The sequence below is a fragment of the Amphiprion ocellaris genome, chromosome 14, assembly GCF_022539595.1.
Source record: "Amphiprion ocellaris isolate individual 3 ecotype Okinawa chromosome 14, ASM2253959v1, whole genome shotgun sequence".
NCBI classification, from domain to species: Eukaryota; Metazoa; Chordata; class Actinopteri; family Pomacentridae; genus Amphiprion; species Amphiprion ocellaris.
Window position 1 is genome coordinate 12,542,872 of NC_072779.1, and position 21,794 is coordinate 12,564,665.

Consider the following 21,794-nt stretch of genomic DNA (forward strand, 5'->3'; position numbering starts at 1 on the left):
CCAAATAAAACCCAAACATCTGGACCAAATGTTCATGTGAGAAGCCACGGTCCACTACATTGGAGATCCTTTGGTTGTATTGCATGTTAGCAGTTACACCTTAATATGAGAAACAACAGTTGTGTACATTGAAGGGTAAATACCATCACAAAATCACGAAGCTTCACACGTTCATATGCACAGCATTTTGTGTGTGTGTGTGTGTTTTTTAATTGTAAATGAAAATTGATTACACAGAGAGACATGATTGGCTGTTTCAGCACCATGGACAGAGACACTGAGTCTGAAGGCATTAAAAGGCTCCAACACAGACGAGGTTTCTCTGCAAACACTTCCTGTTTTCCACCTTCTGAATTATACATTTGTTACACAGCTTTGTTTGTCTTCAAGTAAAACATCCAACATTTTAAAGTATGCATTCCTTTCAGCATTTTCTGTAATTGTTGGTAAAGTTTTAACACTAAGTTATAACCCGATCAATGCAGCATTTTTAGGCTGATACCAGTGTATACTGTGCTATATAATGGTGTTCATGTTTTTATCCCACCCATTTTTTTTTATTAATTATGATAAGCTAAGAGATAGGACTTATTGCAGGAATGTTTTATGAGACAGTGTACCTTTTAGTAGTACATAATAAATAGGACATAATCCTGGCAAATGTATTTGCATAATTAACAGATTACTCTGTCTAAATCATTCCACTCAGCTGAGGGGAACACAAAACTACTGACAAGATGCGAAGTACAGACAGCTTCATCTACACGTTACCTGCACAGTGTTATGCCTCAGCAAGGCAATGGTTTGTCTGATTTAGTGTTATATATTTACATCACATATGGTTAGCATGCATCGCTTGTTCAGGGAATGTGAATGGTTGTCAGTAGCTGCTGTGTGCATCTAACTAAAGCTACACAAATGCTGATGTAGATGTAGTTCTGCAGAGGCAGGGTTTCTATGACCATGGACAAGTAGTATGTAATGTTAAATCGATTTTATCCGTTCTTTTCATCACAGGCAAATACGTATTTGTTGTTCCAACACACAGCATCTCTGCAACTGAATAGGCATCATGTAACAACCAAATATGCACTATATTGGAAAATGGAAATGTAATGAATAACACAACTGCAATACATAGAATTAATAAGGTTGTTGATGCTGAAATGTTGTCCAAGTCTTCTTGAAGACCTTGATGACATAGAGGACAGAATCACACAGTCAGATATATCCATTCAGATCTACCTGAAATGATTTCTTAGACAATAAAGGGTGGAGCTGCAAACCAGCTGCCATCCTAATTTACATATCAGCATCCCGAATGCCAATAATCTGTTCTCGCCTCTCACTTGTCATCTATGGCGTCATGTCAATAGAATAAAGCTACATTTTTACTGGTCAAAGGAGTGTCTGTGTGCTGAACACACTATCTGATCATAGCCGTATAAAGCTACACCTGAGGTTATCCACTCCCTTCATCAGAGCAATAGAGAAGAGATTTTTAGACTTTTTTCTAAGTCAAAAAAGATCATTTGCATACTGTGTTTATATTTTATGCATAACCCATCACTACCGCAACTTTAATTGTATTTTTGACCATTTACCCAACTCTCCAAAAGTAGTTATTTCAAAGGTTCTCCTCAGGACATATTTAAGAAAAAGCTTTAAAATGCTCTTTCCACAAAAAGAGCAAATTGAAGTGAAGAACAGCTTTTTTTAAAATATGAAACTCACACATGCTATTTACGTGCACAGTGAAGGCACAACATTGATGTGATGTAAAACAAAGTAGTTTGGAAGTAGGAAATTAAACAAAGTGAAAAGTCGTCCCTTTGTGTAAAAATCTCCTTATCCAGGGCCTTAAATGTTTGAATGTGTGTATTCTAATTCTAGATTTCTGCAACCTGGTATAATAAAGGTTTTCAGAGTGGGCCATTGTGTCATCATGATACACTGAAAAGCCTGTGTTTTATTTAACGTGCCTTCATTTGTTTTAACCGTTTTAGGCAAAAAAGAATTGAGAAAAAAATCCCATTCACAATGCGTGCTTTTGCCTCACATATGGCACGGGAATATTCCTGAGGGAACCTCCTCTCGCTCTAATTTAAATTATAACGTCAGGCAAGCTCCATAGTTCCCACAGATCAATACCATGGTTCAGCCCGATCACCTCGATCGATCACGCCCTCTGACGGGGAGGGAGCGGGTGGGGGAACGGTGCATTCTGGGTGGAAATAAGATGCAGGTAGTGTCCGCAAGTAAAAAACGCCGTGTGCCGGGTGGAGGCTCCGGTCCAGCCAATCACAGGCCGGATGAGCTGCGGAGGGCGGGGCGGACTCACCACGCTTCCGTGCATAAATGAAGGAAAAGCTGTGCAGCTGGCCGTAACGTACACTTCTACTACACATTTAAACTTCGCAGGGACACGGTAAGAGTAAACTGCATGTGTAATCCTTTGAATCGCAGTGTTTGTTGATAATCCGGCCTGTGCGCTGTGAGCAGGTGAGAGGGAGGAATGAGGTTTCTGCTGCATTTATGCTAATGCCGCCTGAGCCTCCTGGATTTCTCATGCGAATGAATGCTGCTCTCACTTTCATTGCATTGATGCAAACCTGGCAACTTGAAGCTAGTGCTGTCAGTCACAGAAATGTGCAATTGCAGGAGTAACTTGTTGAATATGTGCAGGAAAGTGTTTGCTTAACCAAAGTTGTGACGCTGCAAGGTGCCAGCACAGGTGTCTTTTTCTCTAATGGTGAATTATGTGACGTTACATCGAATCAGTGCCCTTCTTTTACTGCTCACTGTAACACACAGGGCCTTTTAACTGTACAAAGTAAAATGCGGAACACCTGCCAGTCAACTGGATTGAATAAGAGTCTCACTTGGCTCCATCATGCAAATGTGCAGATTCACATCCAGAGCCGGTCACTGTTTCTATAAGCAGGTGGCAGCAGCAGTAATAGTCATGGGAATGCAACAGCAAGACTCAATGGCTGCATCAATTACAACTGGCTTTGTGTTGGAAGAACTGTGTGGAAAATGTCTCTAAATATGATTTTTGTCTCCCCTGCAGCCGAAACGCCAACATGTCTGACAAGAAGGCGGTGATCAAGAATGCAGATATGTCTGATGAAATGCAGCAGGATGCAGTGGACTGTGCCATGCAGGCGATGGAAAAGTACAATATTGAGAAGGACATCGCCGCGTATGTCAAAAAGGTATATCAGTATTAAGATTGGGGTGGGGGGATGATCCGATTGCAGTTTTATGGCCACTTCAGTTTAATGTTGACACTGTAATAGATATTCAACATGAAATATTGTAATCTCTTGATCGCTTCTTGCCTGTAACAAACTAATTATTGCCTTCCCTGCAGGAGTTTGACAAGAAGTACAACCCCACATGGCACTGCATTGTTGGGAGGAACTTTGGCAGCTACGTGACGCACGAGACAAAGCATTTTATCTACTTCTACCTGGGTCAAGTGGCCATTCTACTCTTCAAGTCAGGCTGAAACACAACACTACTTTTCATTCAGCTCCCAGTACTTCTGTGCCACACTGTACATCTGCTACCACCTTTCTACAGACATGCCTACCTCCTGGCTTCCTGCTTTCTTCAATCCATTACTTTTTGCCACCTGCAGCACCGTTGCCTTTGGTGAACGGTGCATCAGTCATGCCTGGACTGATGAGTCATTCATAAAAAAAGGCTCATATGAAACTACTCTTCATGATGTCACTCGGTCAGCATTTGCACATCTGATAAACTCGGTTACTTCTCATTTCTCCTTTACTTTTCCTGCGCATTGTTGCACAGGTCTGTACATTTTTTCCAAGTGGATCTGTGGTATGATAACTTATTTTCATTCAATTAAAACGAGCAACAGAGTTTTTGTTAAAATGCCTTTAATTTTAAGTGTCAACTAATAGACGAAAAATGCCAAGACTGTTGCTTACACTAAATAAAGAATACAACATGCTATGAGATTTAGGGTTTTGTACATGCTTGAACATTCCTGTTTACACTTGAGTTGTGAATATTCACAGTGTTGCTGCTGTGTATCTCTGCGATGTAATTCAGTGTGCAATCTAGTATTGTGATATTTTCATCATGTTGAGCACAAAAACAACTTTGAGACAGTAAATTGGTTCAAAATGTGTTGTGTATGTGTGCTTTGACTTTGTTTTGCTTGCATGTACTTTGATCAAAAGTCTTGGGAGCTTGTAATTTTCTCGATGCAGCGAACGTAATTGCTCATGTATGAGCAGGTGGGTGTGGGCTACAGAAAATTAAGATGGCTTTTGGTGCCAAGTTGTTAGAGTTGGCATTTCGACTAGCATTGCAGGAAGTATTTAGGGAAGCAGGGTTAAAGAACGTCTTGGTGTAACCCAGCAGTATACAGATCAGTGACAAAGAACACGCCCAAATCCTAAAGTGATTGGACCTGGTGGCTCTGTTATTCTGTCACGGGAATTGTGCTGGTATATTTGAGTCCATTTGTGGTCTTAGAGGGGAAAGGTCAAGCATCAAGTGATCAGATTCTAAAATCTGTTGTCAGCGCAGAAATGGAAACTATAAAGACAAACCAACACACTCTTTAACAGTATTTACAGCCTTCTCACTAGTTAAAATTAGATTGTAAGTCCTGCTTGCACTTTTATGTAACAGAAAATAGGCCTTTATGACCTTGAAACAAAGCTAAGATTATTATGAGATTGATGATGTATGCTTGTGTGTAATCTGCAACAGACAGTGCATTCTAAATAATGCAGAATGTTATTTTAATAATTTTTCTTGTGAAATAAAACATATTCATTCTTTAAGGACAGCAGGAAAAGGATTTAACCACAGTTGTTTCCATTACAAGGTTTTAGTCTGTAGCGCACACTGGAAAATTTAAATGAGAGATAAATCCACTATAATTTTTAGATGATCCTGTGAGGCAATCTGCTGGTTTACTAAAACAATGTTCCTGTCAAACCAATTATTTGAGAAAATTGATATAATATTTAGGAAAATATTTCTGCCCATTGTTTAGCTTTCATATTCTGCTAATTTAATTTAGATTTATTTTTAGTTTTTTGTGCATTGTGATAGGGTAGCCTTTTTAAATCCTTAGCTTGAAATTTAAAGAATTTATTAATTTCGAGTCATTTTAATTCGTACATGCTACACTATAGCACATTTTTAGATTCATGTATAAGCCTAACACTTTCCATGTTACTTAATTTAATGAAGTGTCAGAAAGTAAAGCACTGTTCTAGCCATAGAAACAAACCAAAAGAAATAGGGTTGTCATAGTATTGAGTCCACAGGCCAATCGTTTTTTTATGTTCCTTTGTCCCACTATAGGGGCCAGTAATGAGCCTGCCGCGTGGATGTAAAGCATTAAATAAAGCTAAGCTAATGGCTAAGAATAAATGTAGGGAACCTCTTGAAGGTGCATGATACGGAATATACGGTCATGTATGAAGGAAACGAGATTAATACCGAAAGACTTTTCTCTTTTTTTGTCAGATTACCTCCTGTTTAAACCTCCATTCCGCTTGGCGGCGCTAATGAATATACACCTTTGTCAGCCAACGGCCGAACAACCCAGAAGAAGAGGAGAAACATGGCGGCTCAGGAAGGCATGTCAGCACCGGCTCCTGGCCACCGTGTCTTCCCTGCTTTCCCTCCGGTGGCTCTGTCCGCCGAGGCCGCCCCGTTCACTCCCATGGCGGGGGACGGCTGGCGGCCCGACTCGTCACCGGAGGCCGAGAAACAGTTTTCCCGCTGCGCCGCAAAACTCCGAGCCCTGCGGGCAGACTCAGGCCAGCTGAGAGAGGAGCTCAACCTGCTGTTTGACCAGCTGCTGTCCGAAAACTACAACAAAACCGTCGACCCCAGCATCAACATCCAGCCAGAGGTAACTGATAGTCACTTTGGTGTTGTAGTCTGAGTTTAACTTAGCTCGGGATACAGAGAGTTCAACACAACAGGGCCTCTGTAGGAGTCAGAAACACTGGGGTCCCTACAGAATTGCTGCCAGAATTCAATAGGCTAAACAAATCAGACAGTGTGATTACAATTCAAGTAGTAATGTACTGCATTCAGATCCCAAGGCTTCAAACTAAGTAAGAACATATAGTATAATCAGTGTAGTCAAATGCTGACATCATAGCTCTGTCCTCACAACTGGCCACAGACTGATGCGAATGTTAGAACATCACATGGCACACCCTGCCAACCATGCAGTGTTTCCTAGCAACCACCTGGCGGCCTCCCAGTGCCCTGGCAACTGCCACGAATGTCATAGCAACACAGCTATTACCACCCTACAAACACCCTAGCAACCACTTAGAAACCTCTGCCACCTTGTGACCTGCGAGCAACCTGCAGTGACTCATGCAGCGTTCTAGCAATAGTGAATCTTGAACATTCAACACCTCCTGTTCTGGCAGCAATTACACACAACGGCACACACAAAGTTTACATTGGCATCTACTTTGTCCAAAGTGAACTGAATCAACATCTGTGATATTCAAAAATGTTCGTGTTTGAGCATCTTAATTTCCATTTCAGGATGTGTGCAGTCTGCTGAGACATGTCAGCTCTCTTGTGCCGCTGACTCAAGAACATTTAGTCATCAAACTCTGCCAGCTAGTACACCGTCTACTCAATCAACTAAAGGTAACAACCAGTCTTTAGCAACAGTGGAGCTTATATATCACATCATATATAATATAGAATGCCATATATAATCTCTTGAACTGTGCTGTACTTTGTGAGTCAATTTGGCAAATTCATATTTTACCTTACTTTTGTTATTTTTTTTAAAGGTAATCATGGACCAACAGACACTGGATGTGTTGGTGACTTATACTGCCAGTGCATTGAAAGTATGTAGTACATGGACACACTCAGATGTCCTCCTGGCACTCTCCACAGCAGTGTATGGGAACGGAGCACAGTGTCACCGGGTAAATATTTATACATTACACTGTACAAGTGTACTCTATTGCATGCTAGTCTTTCATAGCCAGGCCACTTCTGGCTGCACTTCATTGTTATTGTGCCATAAGGGAGGAAAAGCCTTGGATTGTTTGTTTAAACCAATCACAATCCAGGTGGGCAGTGTTAAGCCCAGGGTACATCGACAGTGTCCAATCAAAATAGTGCTAGGGGAATTGTTTTGGCAGAACATTTGCATGCAGGAAGGCAAGCACTGGCAAAAATACAAGCAAGGCTGTCTTACTGCACAATCCAAATCCACTGCAAAACTTGAAATTTTCATGGTTGCTTGTCATTGCTTGTCCGGATGTTGTTGTTTACTGTAATGAAGACGATTTTGCAAACTGTAACACAGACAGTGAAAGGGAGCCAGAAATCCATATGAAATTCGGGGCCAGTCGCAGACTTGCAGCCTACAGTCTACATCTGGTCCGTCAGACTAATTGAATATTTACATCAAGATTTCTTTTGTCATTCATAGCACCTCGGTGACTTACTGGGTGAAGATGGAGTCCTTCTGCAGTATAGCTCTCTATCTCAGCCAAATATGGAGTTGCGCCGTGTTGCTCTTACCTGTATGACCAACATCTGTCTCAGGTAAGCTCCTTATACAGTTAAGCCAGTAGCCATACTGTGTATTTTAGTCTCTTTCAGATGTGTAGTTTGGTGTCTATATAAAAACTTAGATATAGTGTGTCTGGTCTGATTTCTAAGGAGATGTTTTAAATCTTGTTGTCAGGGTTCATGACTCCTAATCTTGGAGACAAAGCATGCTAACTTCAAACGTCTCCCCCATCTAAGAATAACTTTTAATACCCTCATCTAGATTCACATGACAAGAAGTTAAAAAAAAAAAATCGGACCGTAATGTATTTGTTTCTTGATTGTTTCTGTGTTCGACTGGGTTGCTTCTCACCAGGATCCCTGGTCAGCCGCCTTTGGATGATCAGTACAGAAGTCTATGCTTCAGAGTCTTCCTGAAAACGCTGCATTCACCCAAACCTCCCAACACTGACGAGCTCTTCTACTGCCTGGTACCGATACTCTGTGTCCTGCACTAGATATTTAAAGGAGAAAAAATTTATTTAATCACTGCTGAACCATGCATACCCTTTTGCCACATGTGCAGGTGGTCCAAGCAGCACTGAAGGGACTGCAGTGTTGTCTCTCAGGTGGGAAGTGGAAATTTGGCGGAGGGGAGGAGCTCGGGTCCGTACTGGCCGTGCTTAAGGTGTAAAATCATACCACACTTTTATATTTTTGTGTCTTTTTTAGCTTCTCCTGCACAAACACTTGTCTAGTATTAATTTTGAGTCCTACTCATGCATTCTGTAGAGGCTAATGTTCCAGGGAGCTCCAGGTTTGAGTGTCGACTGGCCGGCTGTGCTTTACCCAGCACCTCTTCCACAGTATGAGGGTCTCTCTGCAGCAAAACCTGCGGAACCACCAAAATCTTCAGAACCACCGAAGGATACCGCTGTGTCAGGAAAGTCCTCAGGGGTAAGACAAGCTTTTACTTTCATAGATCTCAGCTTTATTGGGGTTAAATTTGAAGTCGGTGTTTGGTGAAAGTTATTTGTCTTTCCGAAGAATAAAAAGAAGAAATCCAAAGGAAAAGGGAAGAAGACGAAAACTGAGGAGAGCAGAGGGGATGATGGAGAGGAAGAAGACAGAGAGACAGTGCCTGCACTTCAGAGAGGAGGGGTGAGAGAGGGAGAGACTTCGACCAAAATATCTGCCTCGTTTCTCTACCCATCCTGGAAGCGAAACAGTTCAGACTCTGAGTTTTCTGACCCAGAAGGCAACGCACAGAGCAAATTAAGGTACAGAAAGACAATACTTGTGTCCATCCATGTCTCTGCAATTTTACTTTTTTATTGAAAGTGGAAGCTTTTTCTTATGCATGCAGTTTGTTTTCAATGTTTACACTTATATAAAGTGAATGCTTGTGTCCAGTCATTTTAATCTCCTCTCATTCTATTATTTACACTCCAAAAGAACTTGAAGTTGCAGTGTTTTTCTCTTTCAGACTTAACCATGCACGTGTGCGTCAGGGAGCACTGCACTGTCTGTTGGCGGTGGTGAAAGCTGTAGAGAGGAGGACTCTGTACGGCTACTGGTCCTCCTTCATCCCTGACTCGCCTGTTGGGGGACCACCACCTCTTACTCTCCTCACAATTGTACTGAAGGACCCTTCGCCAAAGGTACAACCTATTCTCGCTTATGTTGCTTTCCTATTCGACACGTATGATTGTTACATTTGTCTCTCCACTTTCCCTCCAGGTGCGGTTGTGTGCGCTTCAGGTGTTGTGTGCCATGCTGGATGGCTCCCGTCAGTTCCTGGCCATGGCCGAAGATACAGCGTCTCCTCGAACATCTTATACCCCGTTCTCCTTTACGCTGGCTACTGCCGTCAGGGAGCTTCATCGGTCTCTTAGTCTGGCTCTGCTGGCTGAGACTTCCCCTCAAACACTCACGCAGGTCATAAAGGTACGATTGCATGTACTTGAGAAACAGATTTTACTGAGGGAGTGTGAACATGCTTCTCTAATGAGTTTTCTTCCTCTTTAATAATAATAATAATATAAATAATAGATAATTGTACGTTGCACCATTCTGTTTTGATGATTCAGTTGATATGTTTGTGAGACAAGTACTGAATTGCATTCTTTGTGGTGAACATTGTGGAATAATAAACTAAATTCTACAGCCACACTAACAACCCTGTGAGGCTCATTACAAATAAGAAAGCAAAATTGAACAGATGGATGCTGATGGTGATGACTCACCTCCTGTATGCTGCAAATAGTGACAAGCTTTGGAAAAAAAAAAATCTTGCTTCTGGTGGTACTAAATGAAAAGTATAAATATTTGTTCTGTACTTAATAAGAGACTGAACATGAAACAGATTGTGCTGAGATGATGCTGACCTCTGGCACACATGTTTTGTGTGTTAGTGTCTGGCCTACCTGGTGGCTAATGCTCCCTATCATCGTCTCAGACCTGGTCTACTCACCCAGCTCTGGAAGCACATTCGTCCTTATGTGCGCCACAGAGGTCTGTACATTATCATTGCATTCAAATAGCTTCATGTGAGGATTTAAGAGAACAGGTCAGTAAAACGTGCTTCTGTTTGCACAACTGCTTTCTGTCTTCAGATGTGAATGTGCGTGTGTCGGTGATGACATTTTACGGGGCTCTGGTGACAACTCAGGCTCCTCTCCCTGAGGTGCAGCTTCTCCTCCGACAGCCGGACGACAGCGGCAGCAGCAGCACCCCGCAGGACTCAGGTCTCAGCTGGAGACAAAGAGACGGGATGTCCTCGCCCTCTCGTACACCGTCCCAGCGGAGCTCGTGCACGCAGTCCCCTCGTGTTCCTCGCACGCCACAGGAGGGGGACGGCGGCCAGATGTGGCTGCTGCAGCTGTGTGTGTCGCTGGTGACTCAGCCCAGAGAAGACCAATCAGACAGCGAGGGAGCAGGAGGAGGCACTGCTTTAGAGCCCTCTCCTGTTCGACTAGAAGCTCTACAGGTAAGAGATAATAATAAAAGCAGCAACAGGAGGCTTCAAAAAGAGATTTGAGAAGTCTGAAGATTTCTTTTAATGTGTGTGTGTTTTAGGTCCTGTCCCACCTGGTGCGTGGCTACTTCTCTCTAACCAAAGTATATCTGTGCGAGATTGGCCAGGTGAGCGCTCGCTGCCTTGGGGAGAGCGACCCCTCCCTACAGCTGCATGGAGCAAAGGTAACACCTTGTAATGAATGTGCAATGGTGAATTTTAGATTTAAAAATTGCTGCAAAAAATTGTGATGTTAATTATTAAGAAATAACGCAAACACTGTTTTTAATGAGGCTTTTAACTAACCTTTTAAATCTTTGTTCTTATCATTTTGTATTTATTTTCGTATGTATTTTTACTTTTTTAACCTTTCACCTTTTTACTTATGTTATAGGTCTTTTATTCTATCTTGTAGTTTTAAAATTTTTAGTTATTTAACTCCAGCGTTCTCCTCAGGGGGGTCCTCCACGCTGGGAGCTGTATCCGGTCTCCCACTGTGGGTGCTGTCCATGGGTCCCCTCGGCCCAGCTGGTTGGGGGGGGGCTCCCCACCTCGGTGTGGGGGTCCCCCTGTCTGTTGGGGTCGGGGGGGTCTGTGGGTCTGGGTGCCAGCGCCCCCAGTGGTCATGGCCTGTGGCTCCTCCCAGTGTGGACGACCCCAATTGGAGGCGTTTTCCACAATCGTCAGTGCCATGCCATGTCTCCCTACTGTCAGTGGTGGGAGTGTGTGTCTGTGGGCGTGTGTGTGTCTGTGTATGTATGGGTGTGTGTGTGTATGTATGTGTGTGTGGACGTGTGTATGTGTGCGTGCTCCTGCAGTTGTGTGCATATATGTATATATGGAGGGAGGGAGGGACGGGTTTTCTTCTTTTTAATGTTTTTAATGTTGTAAAGCACTTTGTGTTGCATTTTTAACTGTATGAAAAGTGCTATATAAATAAAGTTTGATTTGATTTGATTTGATTTGATTTGATTTGATTTGATTTGATTTATTGTAGTTACTAGAGGAGTTTGGTACAGGAATAATCCAGCAGTACAGAGCAGAAAACAATGTGCCGGAGACCTCAAGGGTCCCCTTAAAACAAGTAAGTACACGCTATTTATATACTGCATTAGGATACATCTGTTTTTAAACAAATCAAAACAAAATAAATAACCTCAACAAATATTTGAACTACAGTGTGCATGTATGTATATTCACACTGAGCCACCGTGGAACTCCTCTCCGGTTTAACAGCAACAATAAGCAAACAATTAAAAGAATGTGCATAAACTGTATAGCAACAAATATTCAGTGTAGCCTTCTGCTTCTCCCTCCCCTTGTAAAAACTCTGAAAATTTGAGTATTTAACAACAAGAGAAGACAGTAGGTTGTTTAAATGGTTTCCAAAACGTAATTGGAGAATAATTTGCTTTTAATAAACAAAAGACAGTTTTTTATCTGTGCTGTTTAGGTTACAGTCTTCAGGAAAGCTTCACAACATACATAGTCTTAGGCACATAACCCCATATAAATAAATATCCACAACCTCTTTAATACATTTTTTTTAAAGATAACATGTCTTTTTAACATGCCGACAGGTTTTGGGGTTCAGATTTCAGCAAATCCTTTCCTAGTCCTTCATTGCAATTTCATGTTTTCTGACCTTGAAACATTTATGATGGAGGGTGCAGTCTCAGATAATTACAGTTTCCTAGAACTTAAGCAGCATCCTTTACCTTTATGCAGGCATGATATAATATGACTGAGGAGATGGGGAATGTAATGTAATGTCTCACTGCTGCATTTTGAACCACCTGCAGGTGAGACCAAGAACGCTGAATGGTCCTTGACATGAGGACAGTTACAGGAGTCAGAATTAATTAATTAATTGGCGCTATATAAATAAAATTGAATTGAATTGAATTGAATTAACTTGTTTTCATTTCACACATATGTTTGCACAATGTAGGTGGTACAGTTTTGGTCAGAAGTGTTGAGCGGCCCGCTGAACGGAGCGCTGCAGAACGAACAACATCCCACACTGCAGGCGAGCGCCTGCGACACACTTTCCTCCATCCTGCCACAAGCTTTTGCACAGCTACCTGTGAGTTCCTCTTTGGTTTGCTTCTGTCTGGTAACACGTAGCTAAAACAGAGTTTAATGGATCTGTGTGTGTGTGTGATGCTGTTTTAAAGGACAAGACCCAGATGATGTGCATCACCGTGCTGCTGGGGCTGACCTACATTGAAAACTATCTGGTGAAGACGGCAGCCGTCAGAGCTTTGGGAATCTACGTACTGTTCCCGTGTTTGAGAGAGGTTGGGACATTAACTAGAAACTATGAGTTATACTGAGCATTAGATTATAATATTTTCATGAAGGGATTAAAATCTGGAAAAACTGTTTTCTTTTCAGGATGTCATGTTTGTGGCCGATACTGCAAATACTGTCCTCGCTGCCCTTGATGATCGATCTACAAATGTTCGTGCCAAGGCTGCCTGGTCCCTCGGAAACCTCACAGACACACTTATTGTTAATATGTAAGATGCAGTTATCTTCATAAGGCTAAAATAAAGTTATTTTTTCTTGAGTATATTAAATATATTTTTTATATATCCTCCAAATTTTATGTAAAAGATTGGCTAGTGCTTGTCATGAAGGAGAAGAGATTAATTGTAAAAACTGATTCACCCATTTGTAGAATATAGTCTGTGATTAGAGATTTTCCGTCTGCAATCTCTTACTTGCTGTCTCTTCAATCAGGGAGAATATAGGTGTGGACTTCCAAGAGGAGTTTTCAGACATGCTGCTGCTCAAGATGCTGCAGGCAGCCACCCGAGCTGCGGCCGACAAAGACAGGGTGAGAGCATCTGCACTTTCACACACAGCAGGAAGGCACTAACAGGCGGATTTCTAATCACACAAGTTATTTCAAAAGGAGCCTATTTGGAAACAACTGAATAAATCTGTGACTGTGTAACACAGATAAATGACAAGAATCCTCTACTTTTTTATTAATAATAATTGATGCTCTCATGAGAAAACAATAGCAGCATTCCATAACAGGTACTTTTTACTTTACATATGGCTGCCCGTACATGCAGTATGCGTACAATTGAGACATCAACATAATAGTGTGCCTATAAACTTTGACTGTTGCAGCATTTTGTGTGAAATGAGCTCTGATACAGTGACTCTTACACAGTGACATATGTGATGTAACTGTGCAGAGGACTGTGGGTCAGAATGGCCAGAAAAACATGTGGCTTGCATAGGGCAGAATTCGACCGGGTATAGTAGGACATCCTGGTATTTTTGGCACACTGAATTTAATGTACTCTGTATTGGGGCAAAGTAAATCTTTTTTTTATTGTACTATGTAGTATCGTAGTATATGTATTAGAATGCACCCAATGTCTGCCCTGTGATTACATCATTTTCTGGCTCTCATTTGAACCTACTTCCTCCCATCAACCCTTCCAGGTAAAGTCTAACGCAGTGCGAGCGCTCGGAAATCTGCTTCATTTCCTGCGTGAGAGTCAGATGACCCGGTCTGCGTTCCAGCGCCCACTGGAAGATGCAGTTCGTGCTTTGGTTAAAACTGTGCAATCAGAGGCCACGATGAAGGTCAGGTGGAACGCCTGTTATGCCTTGGGAAATGCTTTCAGAAACCCCGCCTTGCCACTTGGTAAGTGTTTGATTCCCAGGATTTTCATCTTTGTTTGATTAAACTTCTCATTGGACCCTCATCAGCAGCCAATTTCTTTAAATGTTTACCAGTATAGAAAACAACTGGTTAAATGAATCTTCAAGATTCTAAATTTTTTTTATATATATATATATATATATATATATATATATATATATATATATATATATATATATATATATATATATATATATATATATATATGTATATGTATATATATGTATATATGTATATATATATATGTATATATATATATGTATATATATGTATATATATGTATATATATGTATATATATATATATGCAGATTTTGTTGGTTCAAGGTGTAAAATGTTCCTAACTCGGATTGATCTGCACTTTAGTTGTGTATAAAACAGTTTGCTTCTGTTTTTCTGCTCCTGTCAGATTCAGCCCCGTGGTCTCACGACGCCTTCGCTGCCCTCTGCCATGTTGTTACCTCCTGTAAGAACTTTAAAGTGCGGATCAAATCTGCCGCTGCCCTGGCTGTTCCTGCCCATCGCGGCTGCTATGGGGACACAAAGCGGTTCAGCTGCGTGTGGCAGTCGCTGGCGACGGCGCTCGAGAACAGCGAAGATACAAACGACTTCTTGGAGTACCGCTACAGCGCCAGCCTGCGACACACACTCTCACATGCTCTCCTACATCTGCTCAGCGTCAGCCAGTTGCAGGACATGACCGCCCTCAGGGAATCGCTGGACGGTGAGGAGGGGAGCAGCATCAGAGAGCATTTGATCAAGTGTCTTAGAGCAGAAGAAGGAGCTGGAGGAGGAGGTGAAGAGGCTGAGGGAGAGAAAGATGCAGGAGGGGACAGTTGTCACTCACAGCAGAGGATTGGAGGTCTGCAGCAGACTTTGATTAGACTGAAGGGGTTAAAGGCTGACGGGGAGGAGGAGAGAAGTAAGGAGATGGTGGTTCTTTTCCTGGAGGATTTACTAAAGACTTGTGAAGAGACTTGAAATATCATATATATATATATATATATATATATATATATTTTTTTTTTTTTTTTTTTTTTTTTTTTTTCAGCATTTTGCTACAGAGATTATCACATTTCATAGAAGTGTATATAGTGTATAGTACTTTGTCTTATGTTGAAGACAAAAATATGAACCACAAGAGTCACTATCCAACAGGAAAATCCTCCAGTTCAACTCGCTCATGAAATCTATCATCTTGTCTACCATGCAATACCATCAGGGGGAGTCTCAAATTTATTCTGAAAAATGACATTGAATAAAACATGAACCCAGAGTCATAATGAACTATTTCAGTCACTGGAAGAATAAGCAGCCTTCCAGCAGATGGTGTGATCTTAACATCTTGGAATCAGTCTGGGAACACATGAAGAAACAGAAGCAACTGATTCACACTAAATCCAGTGAAAAACTGTGGCAAGTTCTCCAACCTACATGCCAAGTGCCTTTAACAACCGCAGAAGTAAATCAATAAAAGAGGTAAATATTTTTAATCTGTATCTCTTTAATAATTTAGGTCAAGATGTGTCTGATTATCAAAAAAATGTAAACAAAGCGAACCAAAATAGAGCCTGACAGGAAGAACTCCAACAGCTACTGAATGTTCCTGTGGTTCCCTCAAGGCTACAGGAGGAGCCCTACGAGGACGAGCCGGTCCACCTGATGGTGGCCAGTCGCTGCGGTTCAAAGCCAACACCGACTACGTGGACTTCTACTGGACCACACGGAGGCCTTCAAACCGGACCAACAAGTTCAGCGACTCCCCGACTCGTGGGTCTGAGGACGCTGCCGAGCCTCGGCTCAGCCGGCCTCCTGTCTGTGGGTGTTTGAGTGCTGAGAGGTTTGTGGATGCATGTGAACGTGTCTGTGTTGAAACAGCAGCTTTTGACTCAGTAACGCCAGGAAAAACCAAGAGCTCCTTTATTTGTGACTTCCACTAAAAAACTGATGAAAATAAGTTTGCCAGGGTTCTGACTAATAACAGATTATTAAATAATGAAAATAACAGTTTAAATATTCCTTTAAACAATCCTTTTAGGTCTACATTTCCTTTACACTGACTTCTTGGTATTTTGGGTGGAATATACCATTAAGCCCAGTGTTCAAAGGTTCTTCTGGGAATATACCATTAAACCAACCTTTTAGGTAAATGTTCCAGGATGTTGGGTAGAATATACCATCAGATCAACCTTTTAGGTCTACATTGGAAGATTTTAGAGTAGAATATTACTCCAAACCATCCTTTAGGTCTACATTTAAGGTGGAATGCTCCTTTACACCAAGATTTTTTGGTCTACATTGAAAGATTTTAGGTGGAATATTCCTTTGAACGAACTTTTTAAGTTTATGTTCAAGGATGTTGGGTAGAATATACCATCAGACCAACCTCCAAGGTCTACAGTAGGGAATTTTAGGTGGAATATACCATTAAACTCACCTTTTAAGTCTACATTGGAGGATTTTAGGCGGAATTTTCTTCCAAACCGTCTTTGAGTCTACATTTAAGGATGTTTAGGATGGTATATTCTTCCGAAACCAACTTCTCAGGTCTACATTTCAGGTGGAATATTCCTCCATACTAACTTTTTTGGTCTACATTGAAGGATTTTTTCTAAACCACCCTTCTGGGTCTATATTTGAGGTCTTAGGTGGAATATTCCTTTTAATCAGCCCCTCAGGTCTCTTTGAGGATTTGGATGGAATACTCTGTTAAACCAACATTTTAGGTGCATGTCCAAGGATTTTTGGTGGAATGTTCCTTTAAGGTGGACGTTTGAGGACCTTGTAGGTGGAATACTTCCTGAAACCAACCTTTTAGGTCAACATTCAAAGATTTAAGGTGGAATATTCTTTTAAATCAACCTAAATTTCATGTTTTGATCATTATCAAGTGAGAAACCTCAATCCAGACTCCTTATAATGACATTTGAGATTTATGCTGCTGTTATTTGTTTAGTCCAGACTAAATGACAGAAATCCACAACTGTAATTTTATTTCAGGACTCAGTTATTAAATGTCAAAACAATCCATGTCACTCTTAAAACTCAACAGCTTTACAAACTCTAAGATTAAACTCTCCACAAGGATCCAAAATAAGTTGGACTTCTACATGAGAGCTTTAATTATTCTTCATCTACTTCCTGAAAAGTTTTGTCAATAAAAAAGACAAAAACTAATATTTTCAGCTGAACTAAAGACAGACTTTGTGATTTTTCTGCTCACATGTTACGTTGTTGTAAACTTACTCTTTCAAATAAATAGCAGCCTAACCCCCTGGAAACCAGCGTTTGTCCTGTTTTTGTGTTGCTCCTCGGTGACCCTAGACAGCCGGGTCCAAATGTTTTTTGAGCAACACACCATACTATGACGTTTTTACAATGATGGTTCTACTATGAAACCGGTTTGACATGTTCAGGTGTTACTTGTGTGAAAACTCAGAGATTTCAGGTATCAGAAGGTGGTTTTCAACTTTCTTTGTTAACTTTCTGCTTCAACTTTAAACTAAATTTCCTTCACTAACCCAGCCCTCTGGACTTCCAGTAAGCTGTGTTCCTATTGGCTGTCCAGGTGGCTGCTTGGTGTTATCAGGAACACCTGAGCAGCTCAGTGTCTTCCTGCTTTATTTAGCTGCAGGCAAACATTTCCTCTGCTTGTCTTCACCACAGAACCGGGTTTGGCGCTGTTGCTTTAGTTTGTTCTTTAGGCTTTGGCTTGCAGCTTCCAGCAGTAATATCGTCTTTAATGTGTCTCTTGGTGTGTTTTAGGGCTTTGTACTGGATAGTTGTCTTGGTAAATGTGTTCTTTCGCCACAGTTAGCACATGGTGCTAATGTGTGCAGTGATTAGTGGATTTGGTACAGCTGAGTTGTGTCTTTATCTTGGCTGTAGTGAGTCTTCAGAGGTTTTTGGTCAGACACATTCTGTATTCTTGTGAAGCAACGTTGGTTGTCCAGAAGGTAAGAGTTCCTGTCCTGATTCTCTGTTCTCAGAGGTTCTCTGGTAGGCTGCAGGAGACTTTAGTGTTTGGGTTGTGCTAGTTTGGTTTTTGTATGGTTTCATTTGGACGACTATCTTGAGGCCCCTCCATGTGGTTTAGTGAGGTTTTCTGCAACAGTTCTACAAAGCAACCTGCAGCAGAAGAGACATTTTTAAAGTTCTGGAGACCAGACTTTAGAGCAGCAGAAACATTTGTCAGCAGTTTGAGCAGGAGAAGGTGAGCTCCAGAGTAGAAATGAGACGGAAACCTTCTTGACCCATGTGGTGAGGTCCTGTACCAAGAGTTTGAGCAGGTTGTGAAGAGTCTGCAGTTCTTTGGTCTGAAAGCACAAGAAGAGTCGACTCATTAAAGGAGAAAACAGGAGATATTGTTGGTTCTTCTGTCGCTCTGCAGTTTCCTTAGACTGAATATCAAGTTTATATTTTAAATGATTTCCCATGTGAGCCCAAGAAGACTTCAATAAACTCCCTCCATCCCCTGGACACAACATATTTTATTACCATGTTAAATCTTTTTTTAAATGTTTTTGAGTTTTAATCGTAGTTTTAGCATAGTTTTATTCTCTTTGCTTGTTTAGTTTTGTCATCTGTGTAAAAGGTGCTAAACAAATAAAGTTGAATTGATAAACTGAATAATTGACTAACTCATGATTGTGACAACAGAAAAATTTTCATTGTGATTTAAGGGTTTATTTCATTTTTAAGGTTGGGGTTAAAATCTTGACGGAAAAAGAAGATTAAAGAAATAAACTACATAACAAAAAGCAATTAAATCAAAGGGAAAAAAAATGTAATACAATAAAACTTTTAAAAAGTTTTATTATTAAAAAGTATATTTTAAATATTTAATTATCGAAAATATTTTATCTGTAATTTTTAATATTTGTATTTTACAAAGTTTGTTTAATTTCATAATTACATGTATATTGTTTAATTATCTAATTCAATATTTTGTCTGTTTAATATCATTTAATTGTATTTAATGTTTAACTATATTAAACAGACAAATTAAATTAAACAATTAAACAGAGAATATTTTCGATAATTAAATGTTTAAAAAATACAATTAAACAAGAATATTAAACCTTTAAAAAAATACAAAACATTTAATTAGTTTATTAAACCTTTAAAAAGACAACAGTTAATTAAAAAATTAAATGTTTAATTAGAATATTAAATCTTAACGACAATAAAACTTTAAATAGGAATTAAATAGAAAATACAATGAAGCATTTAAAAACAAAATTAAACATTAAAAGGTGGTAAAACATTTGAAAAGAAAAACCTTAAAGATTTAATCGAAAAATTAAACACGGGGAAAGAAAAGGAAATTTTTCAATCAAGCTGATAAAACATTTGAAAAAACAACAATTAAACATTAAAAAGACAAAACATTTGGAAATCAAATCAGACATTAGAAAAGAATAAAAGGTGAGAAAAGAGCAAAACTAAACATTTAAGAAGAATCAAACTAAAGACAAAACATTTGAAAAGACACCAGTTAAACTTCAGAAGATCAAATTAAACAGAAGAAACAATAAAATGATCAAAAGAGCAAAAAAGATAAAAGTCTTAAAGCGTTTTCTAGTCTGAAATGAAAACATCAAGTTGTTTGTTCAAACGTTTCCTCTTTCTATGTTCTTGGTTTGATTGTGGACAGATTTACTAAGAACTAATTTAAGAAAACGGCTTTCCAGATAAAGTCTACTAGTAGTTGAAGGCATTGATCAAACTAATGTTACCTTCTGATCTCTACAAACTTTACTGTTCAGTGAAGAGAATCAAAGTTTGTTCAGGATTTCTAATAAACCCACAGGTGAAGGTCTGAGAAGAACTCAGATGGATGATCTAAATGTGAAATCAAGACTCATGGTCACAAGTTTTAAGGCTTCTGTTAACCATAAAGTTCAAACTAACAGAGAAGTACTGAGAAACTTTTAAAATTTCAGTCCTCAGACTGTCGAAAGGTTCAAACTAACAGAGATCTACTCAAGAACTTTAAGGTTTTCAGTCCTCAGACTGTCTGAAGGTTCAAACTAACAGAGAACTACTCATAAACTTTAAGGTTTTCAGTCCTCAGACTGTGGAAAGGTTCAAACTAACACAGAACTACTCGGGAACTTAGAAGATATCAGTCGTTGGGCTGTCTGAAAGTCGAATCTAACAGAACTACTGTGGGACTTAGAAAATTTCAGCCCTCAGACTGTGTGAAAGCTCAGGTCCTGAGGACTTGGGAGGGGTGGAGGCTTTGGAAAGTCTTGGAACTGAGGGTTCAACCCTCCAGCTCAAAGGCTGAAGTCCAACCTCCTGAGAAAAACGGTCGAGACTTGACTCGAGTTAAAAAAAAACTCGAAAACGACAAAAAATAGATGATAAATGCGCAAAAAAAAGAAGAATTAGTATCTGAGCGAGTAGCTCAGGAGGATAAGAAGAGGACTACCAAGCGGAAGGTCGCAGGTTCAAGACCCACGACCGGCAATTTTCTTTGTTTGTCTTTGTCAGGATTTTGAGAAAATTTAAGAAGTGTCTGGTCTTGAACCAGCGACCTGCAGCTCCATAGGCAAATCCTTAACTCACTGAGCTACAGATCAGATGAAAAGAAATGAATTCGTCGTCCCTTTGGCATCGTAGTTCCTGAAGTGACCACATGGGTGGAGCCAAGGCGGAGTCTGGGTGGAGCCAGGGCGGAGAGTAGGCGGGGAGGTGGGTGGCGGCCTCCCCCCTCTACTCCCCCACCTCCCCCCACCACCCACCACACCTTCCCCCGCCTGACGAGTTCTTCGAGTCTCCACGAGTTCTTCGAGTCTCCATGGGTTTTCCCGAGTTTCTGGAGTTTCCACGAGGTCAGAGGCAGAACAAGTTTTCATGAAGAGGTGTTGAAGTCGGCCAGGATGGACTGACTTTTTACAGCAACTAGAAGGACGATGACGAGAAGAGCAGGTCTTTAACCACCATCCATAAAATCCATGGAATCGGCTCCAGAGAAATGAAAGAAGGTCAACTTTTATCAACCTCCATCCAGATGTTCAACTTGATATCTTTACTTTGACATTTTTAGCACCATAAACCTTTAGTATCACACTTTATTATCATTTATTAGGACTTTAATGGAATCCACCAGCAGATTTAGTTTTTGTTGACAAACTTTATTCTTGTCGTCGTGGGACTGCAGTATTTAAAACTGTTCCTTCTATTTGACCTCATGTTTATTAGTTTTAGTGGAGAAAGTTATTTTAGTTGTCAATTAGTCTCTTAAAAACCAAATAATAAATTGGATTAGTCAGGAGGTTTAAATTTCTTTCTTTGTCATATTTTAAATATGACAAAAAATATAAAGTGTCTTGACACAATTTGACCTGTAATTGGCGTTATATAAATAAAATTGAATTAAAATTGTATGTATCTTGTAATGTTGGAGTAATTCAGCCATATATGTTGGAAAACACATTTTCTTTGACCATTAATCTGTTGATTGTTTTCTCCAGTAATTAATTTCTTGTTTTGGTTTACAAAATCTCAAACCCAAATATATTCAGTTTACTGTCATAAAAACCAAA

At 40.3% G+C, this 21,794-nt stretch overlaps 2 protein-coding genes and 1 long non-coding RNA gene across 3 annotated transcripts; 2 read left to right on the forward strand and 1 right to left on the reverse strand.

Moving 5' to 3' along the window:
• The first annotated feature begins 2,286 nt into the window (after positions 1-2,286).
• LOC111577739 (dynein light chain 2, cytoplasmic-like) lies at positions 2,287-4,160 on the forward strand. The gene is made up of 3 exons (XM_023284160.3): positions 2,287-2,428; positions 3,074-3,218; positions 3,377-4,160. Exons 1-3 carry the CDS (start codon positions 2,313-2,315, stop codon positions 3,512-3,514), a joined length of 399 nt encoding a protein of 132 aa, XP_023139928.2. The 5' UTR covers positions 2,287-2,312; the 3' UTR covers positions 3,515-4,160.
• A 1,043-nt stretch (positions 4,161-5,203) lies between these two features.
• On the forward strand, positions 5,204-15,524 carry heatr6 (HEAT repeat containing 6). The gene is made up of 20 exons (XM_023284181.3): positions 5,204-5,911; positions 6,568-6,675; positions 6,825-6,965; positions 7,478-7,593; positions 7,916-8,030; positions 8,126-8,227; positions 8,332-8,496; positions 8,587-8,819; positions 9,026-9,200; positions 9,280-9,486; positions 9,954-10,053; positions 10,155-10,528; positions 10,618-10,740; positions 11,553-11,639; positions 12,507-12,641; positions 12,733-12,855; positions 12,953-13,077; positions 13,301-13,397; positions 14,021-14,225; positions 14,651-15,524. Exons 1-20 carry the CDS (start codon positions 5,618-5,620, stop codon positions 15,220-15,222), a joined length of 3,597 nt encoding a protein of 1,198 aa, XP_023139949.2. The 5' UTR covers positions 5,204-5,617; the 3' UTR covers positions 15,223-15,524.
• Positions 15,525-17,217: 1,693 nt separating this feature from the next.
• LOC129350500 (uncharacterized) lies at positions 17,218-19,157 on the reverse strand. The gene is made up of 2 exons (XR_008603923.1): positions 18,486-19,157; positions 17,218-18,369 (listed from the first exon to the last, which is right to left on the reverse strand). It is a non-coding gene; the product is annotated as an uncharacterized LOC129350500 (long non-coding RNA).
• Between the last annotated feature and the right edge of the window lie 2,637 nt (positions 19,158-21,794).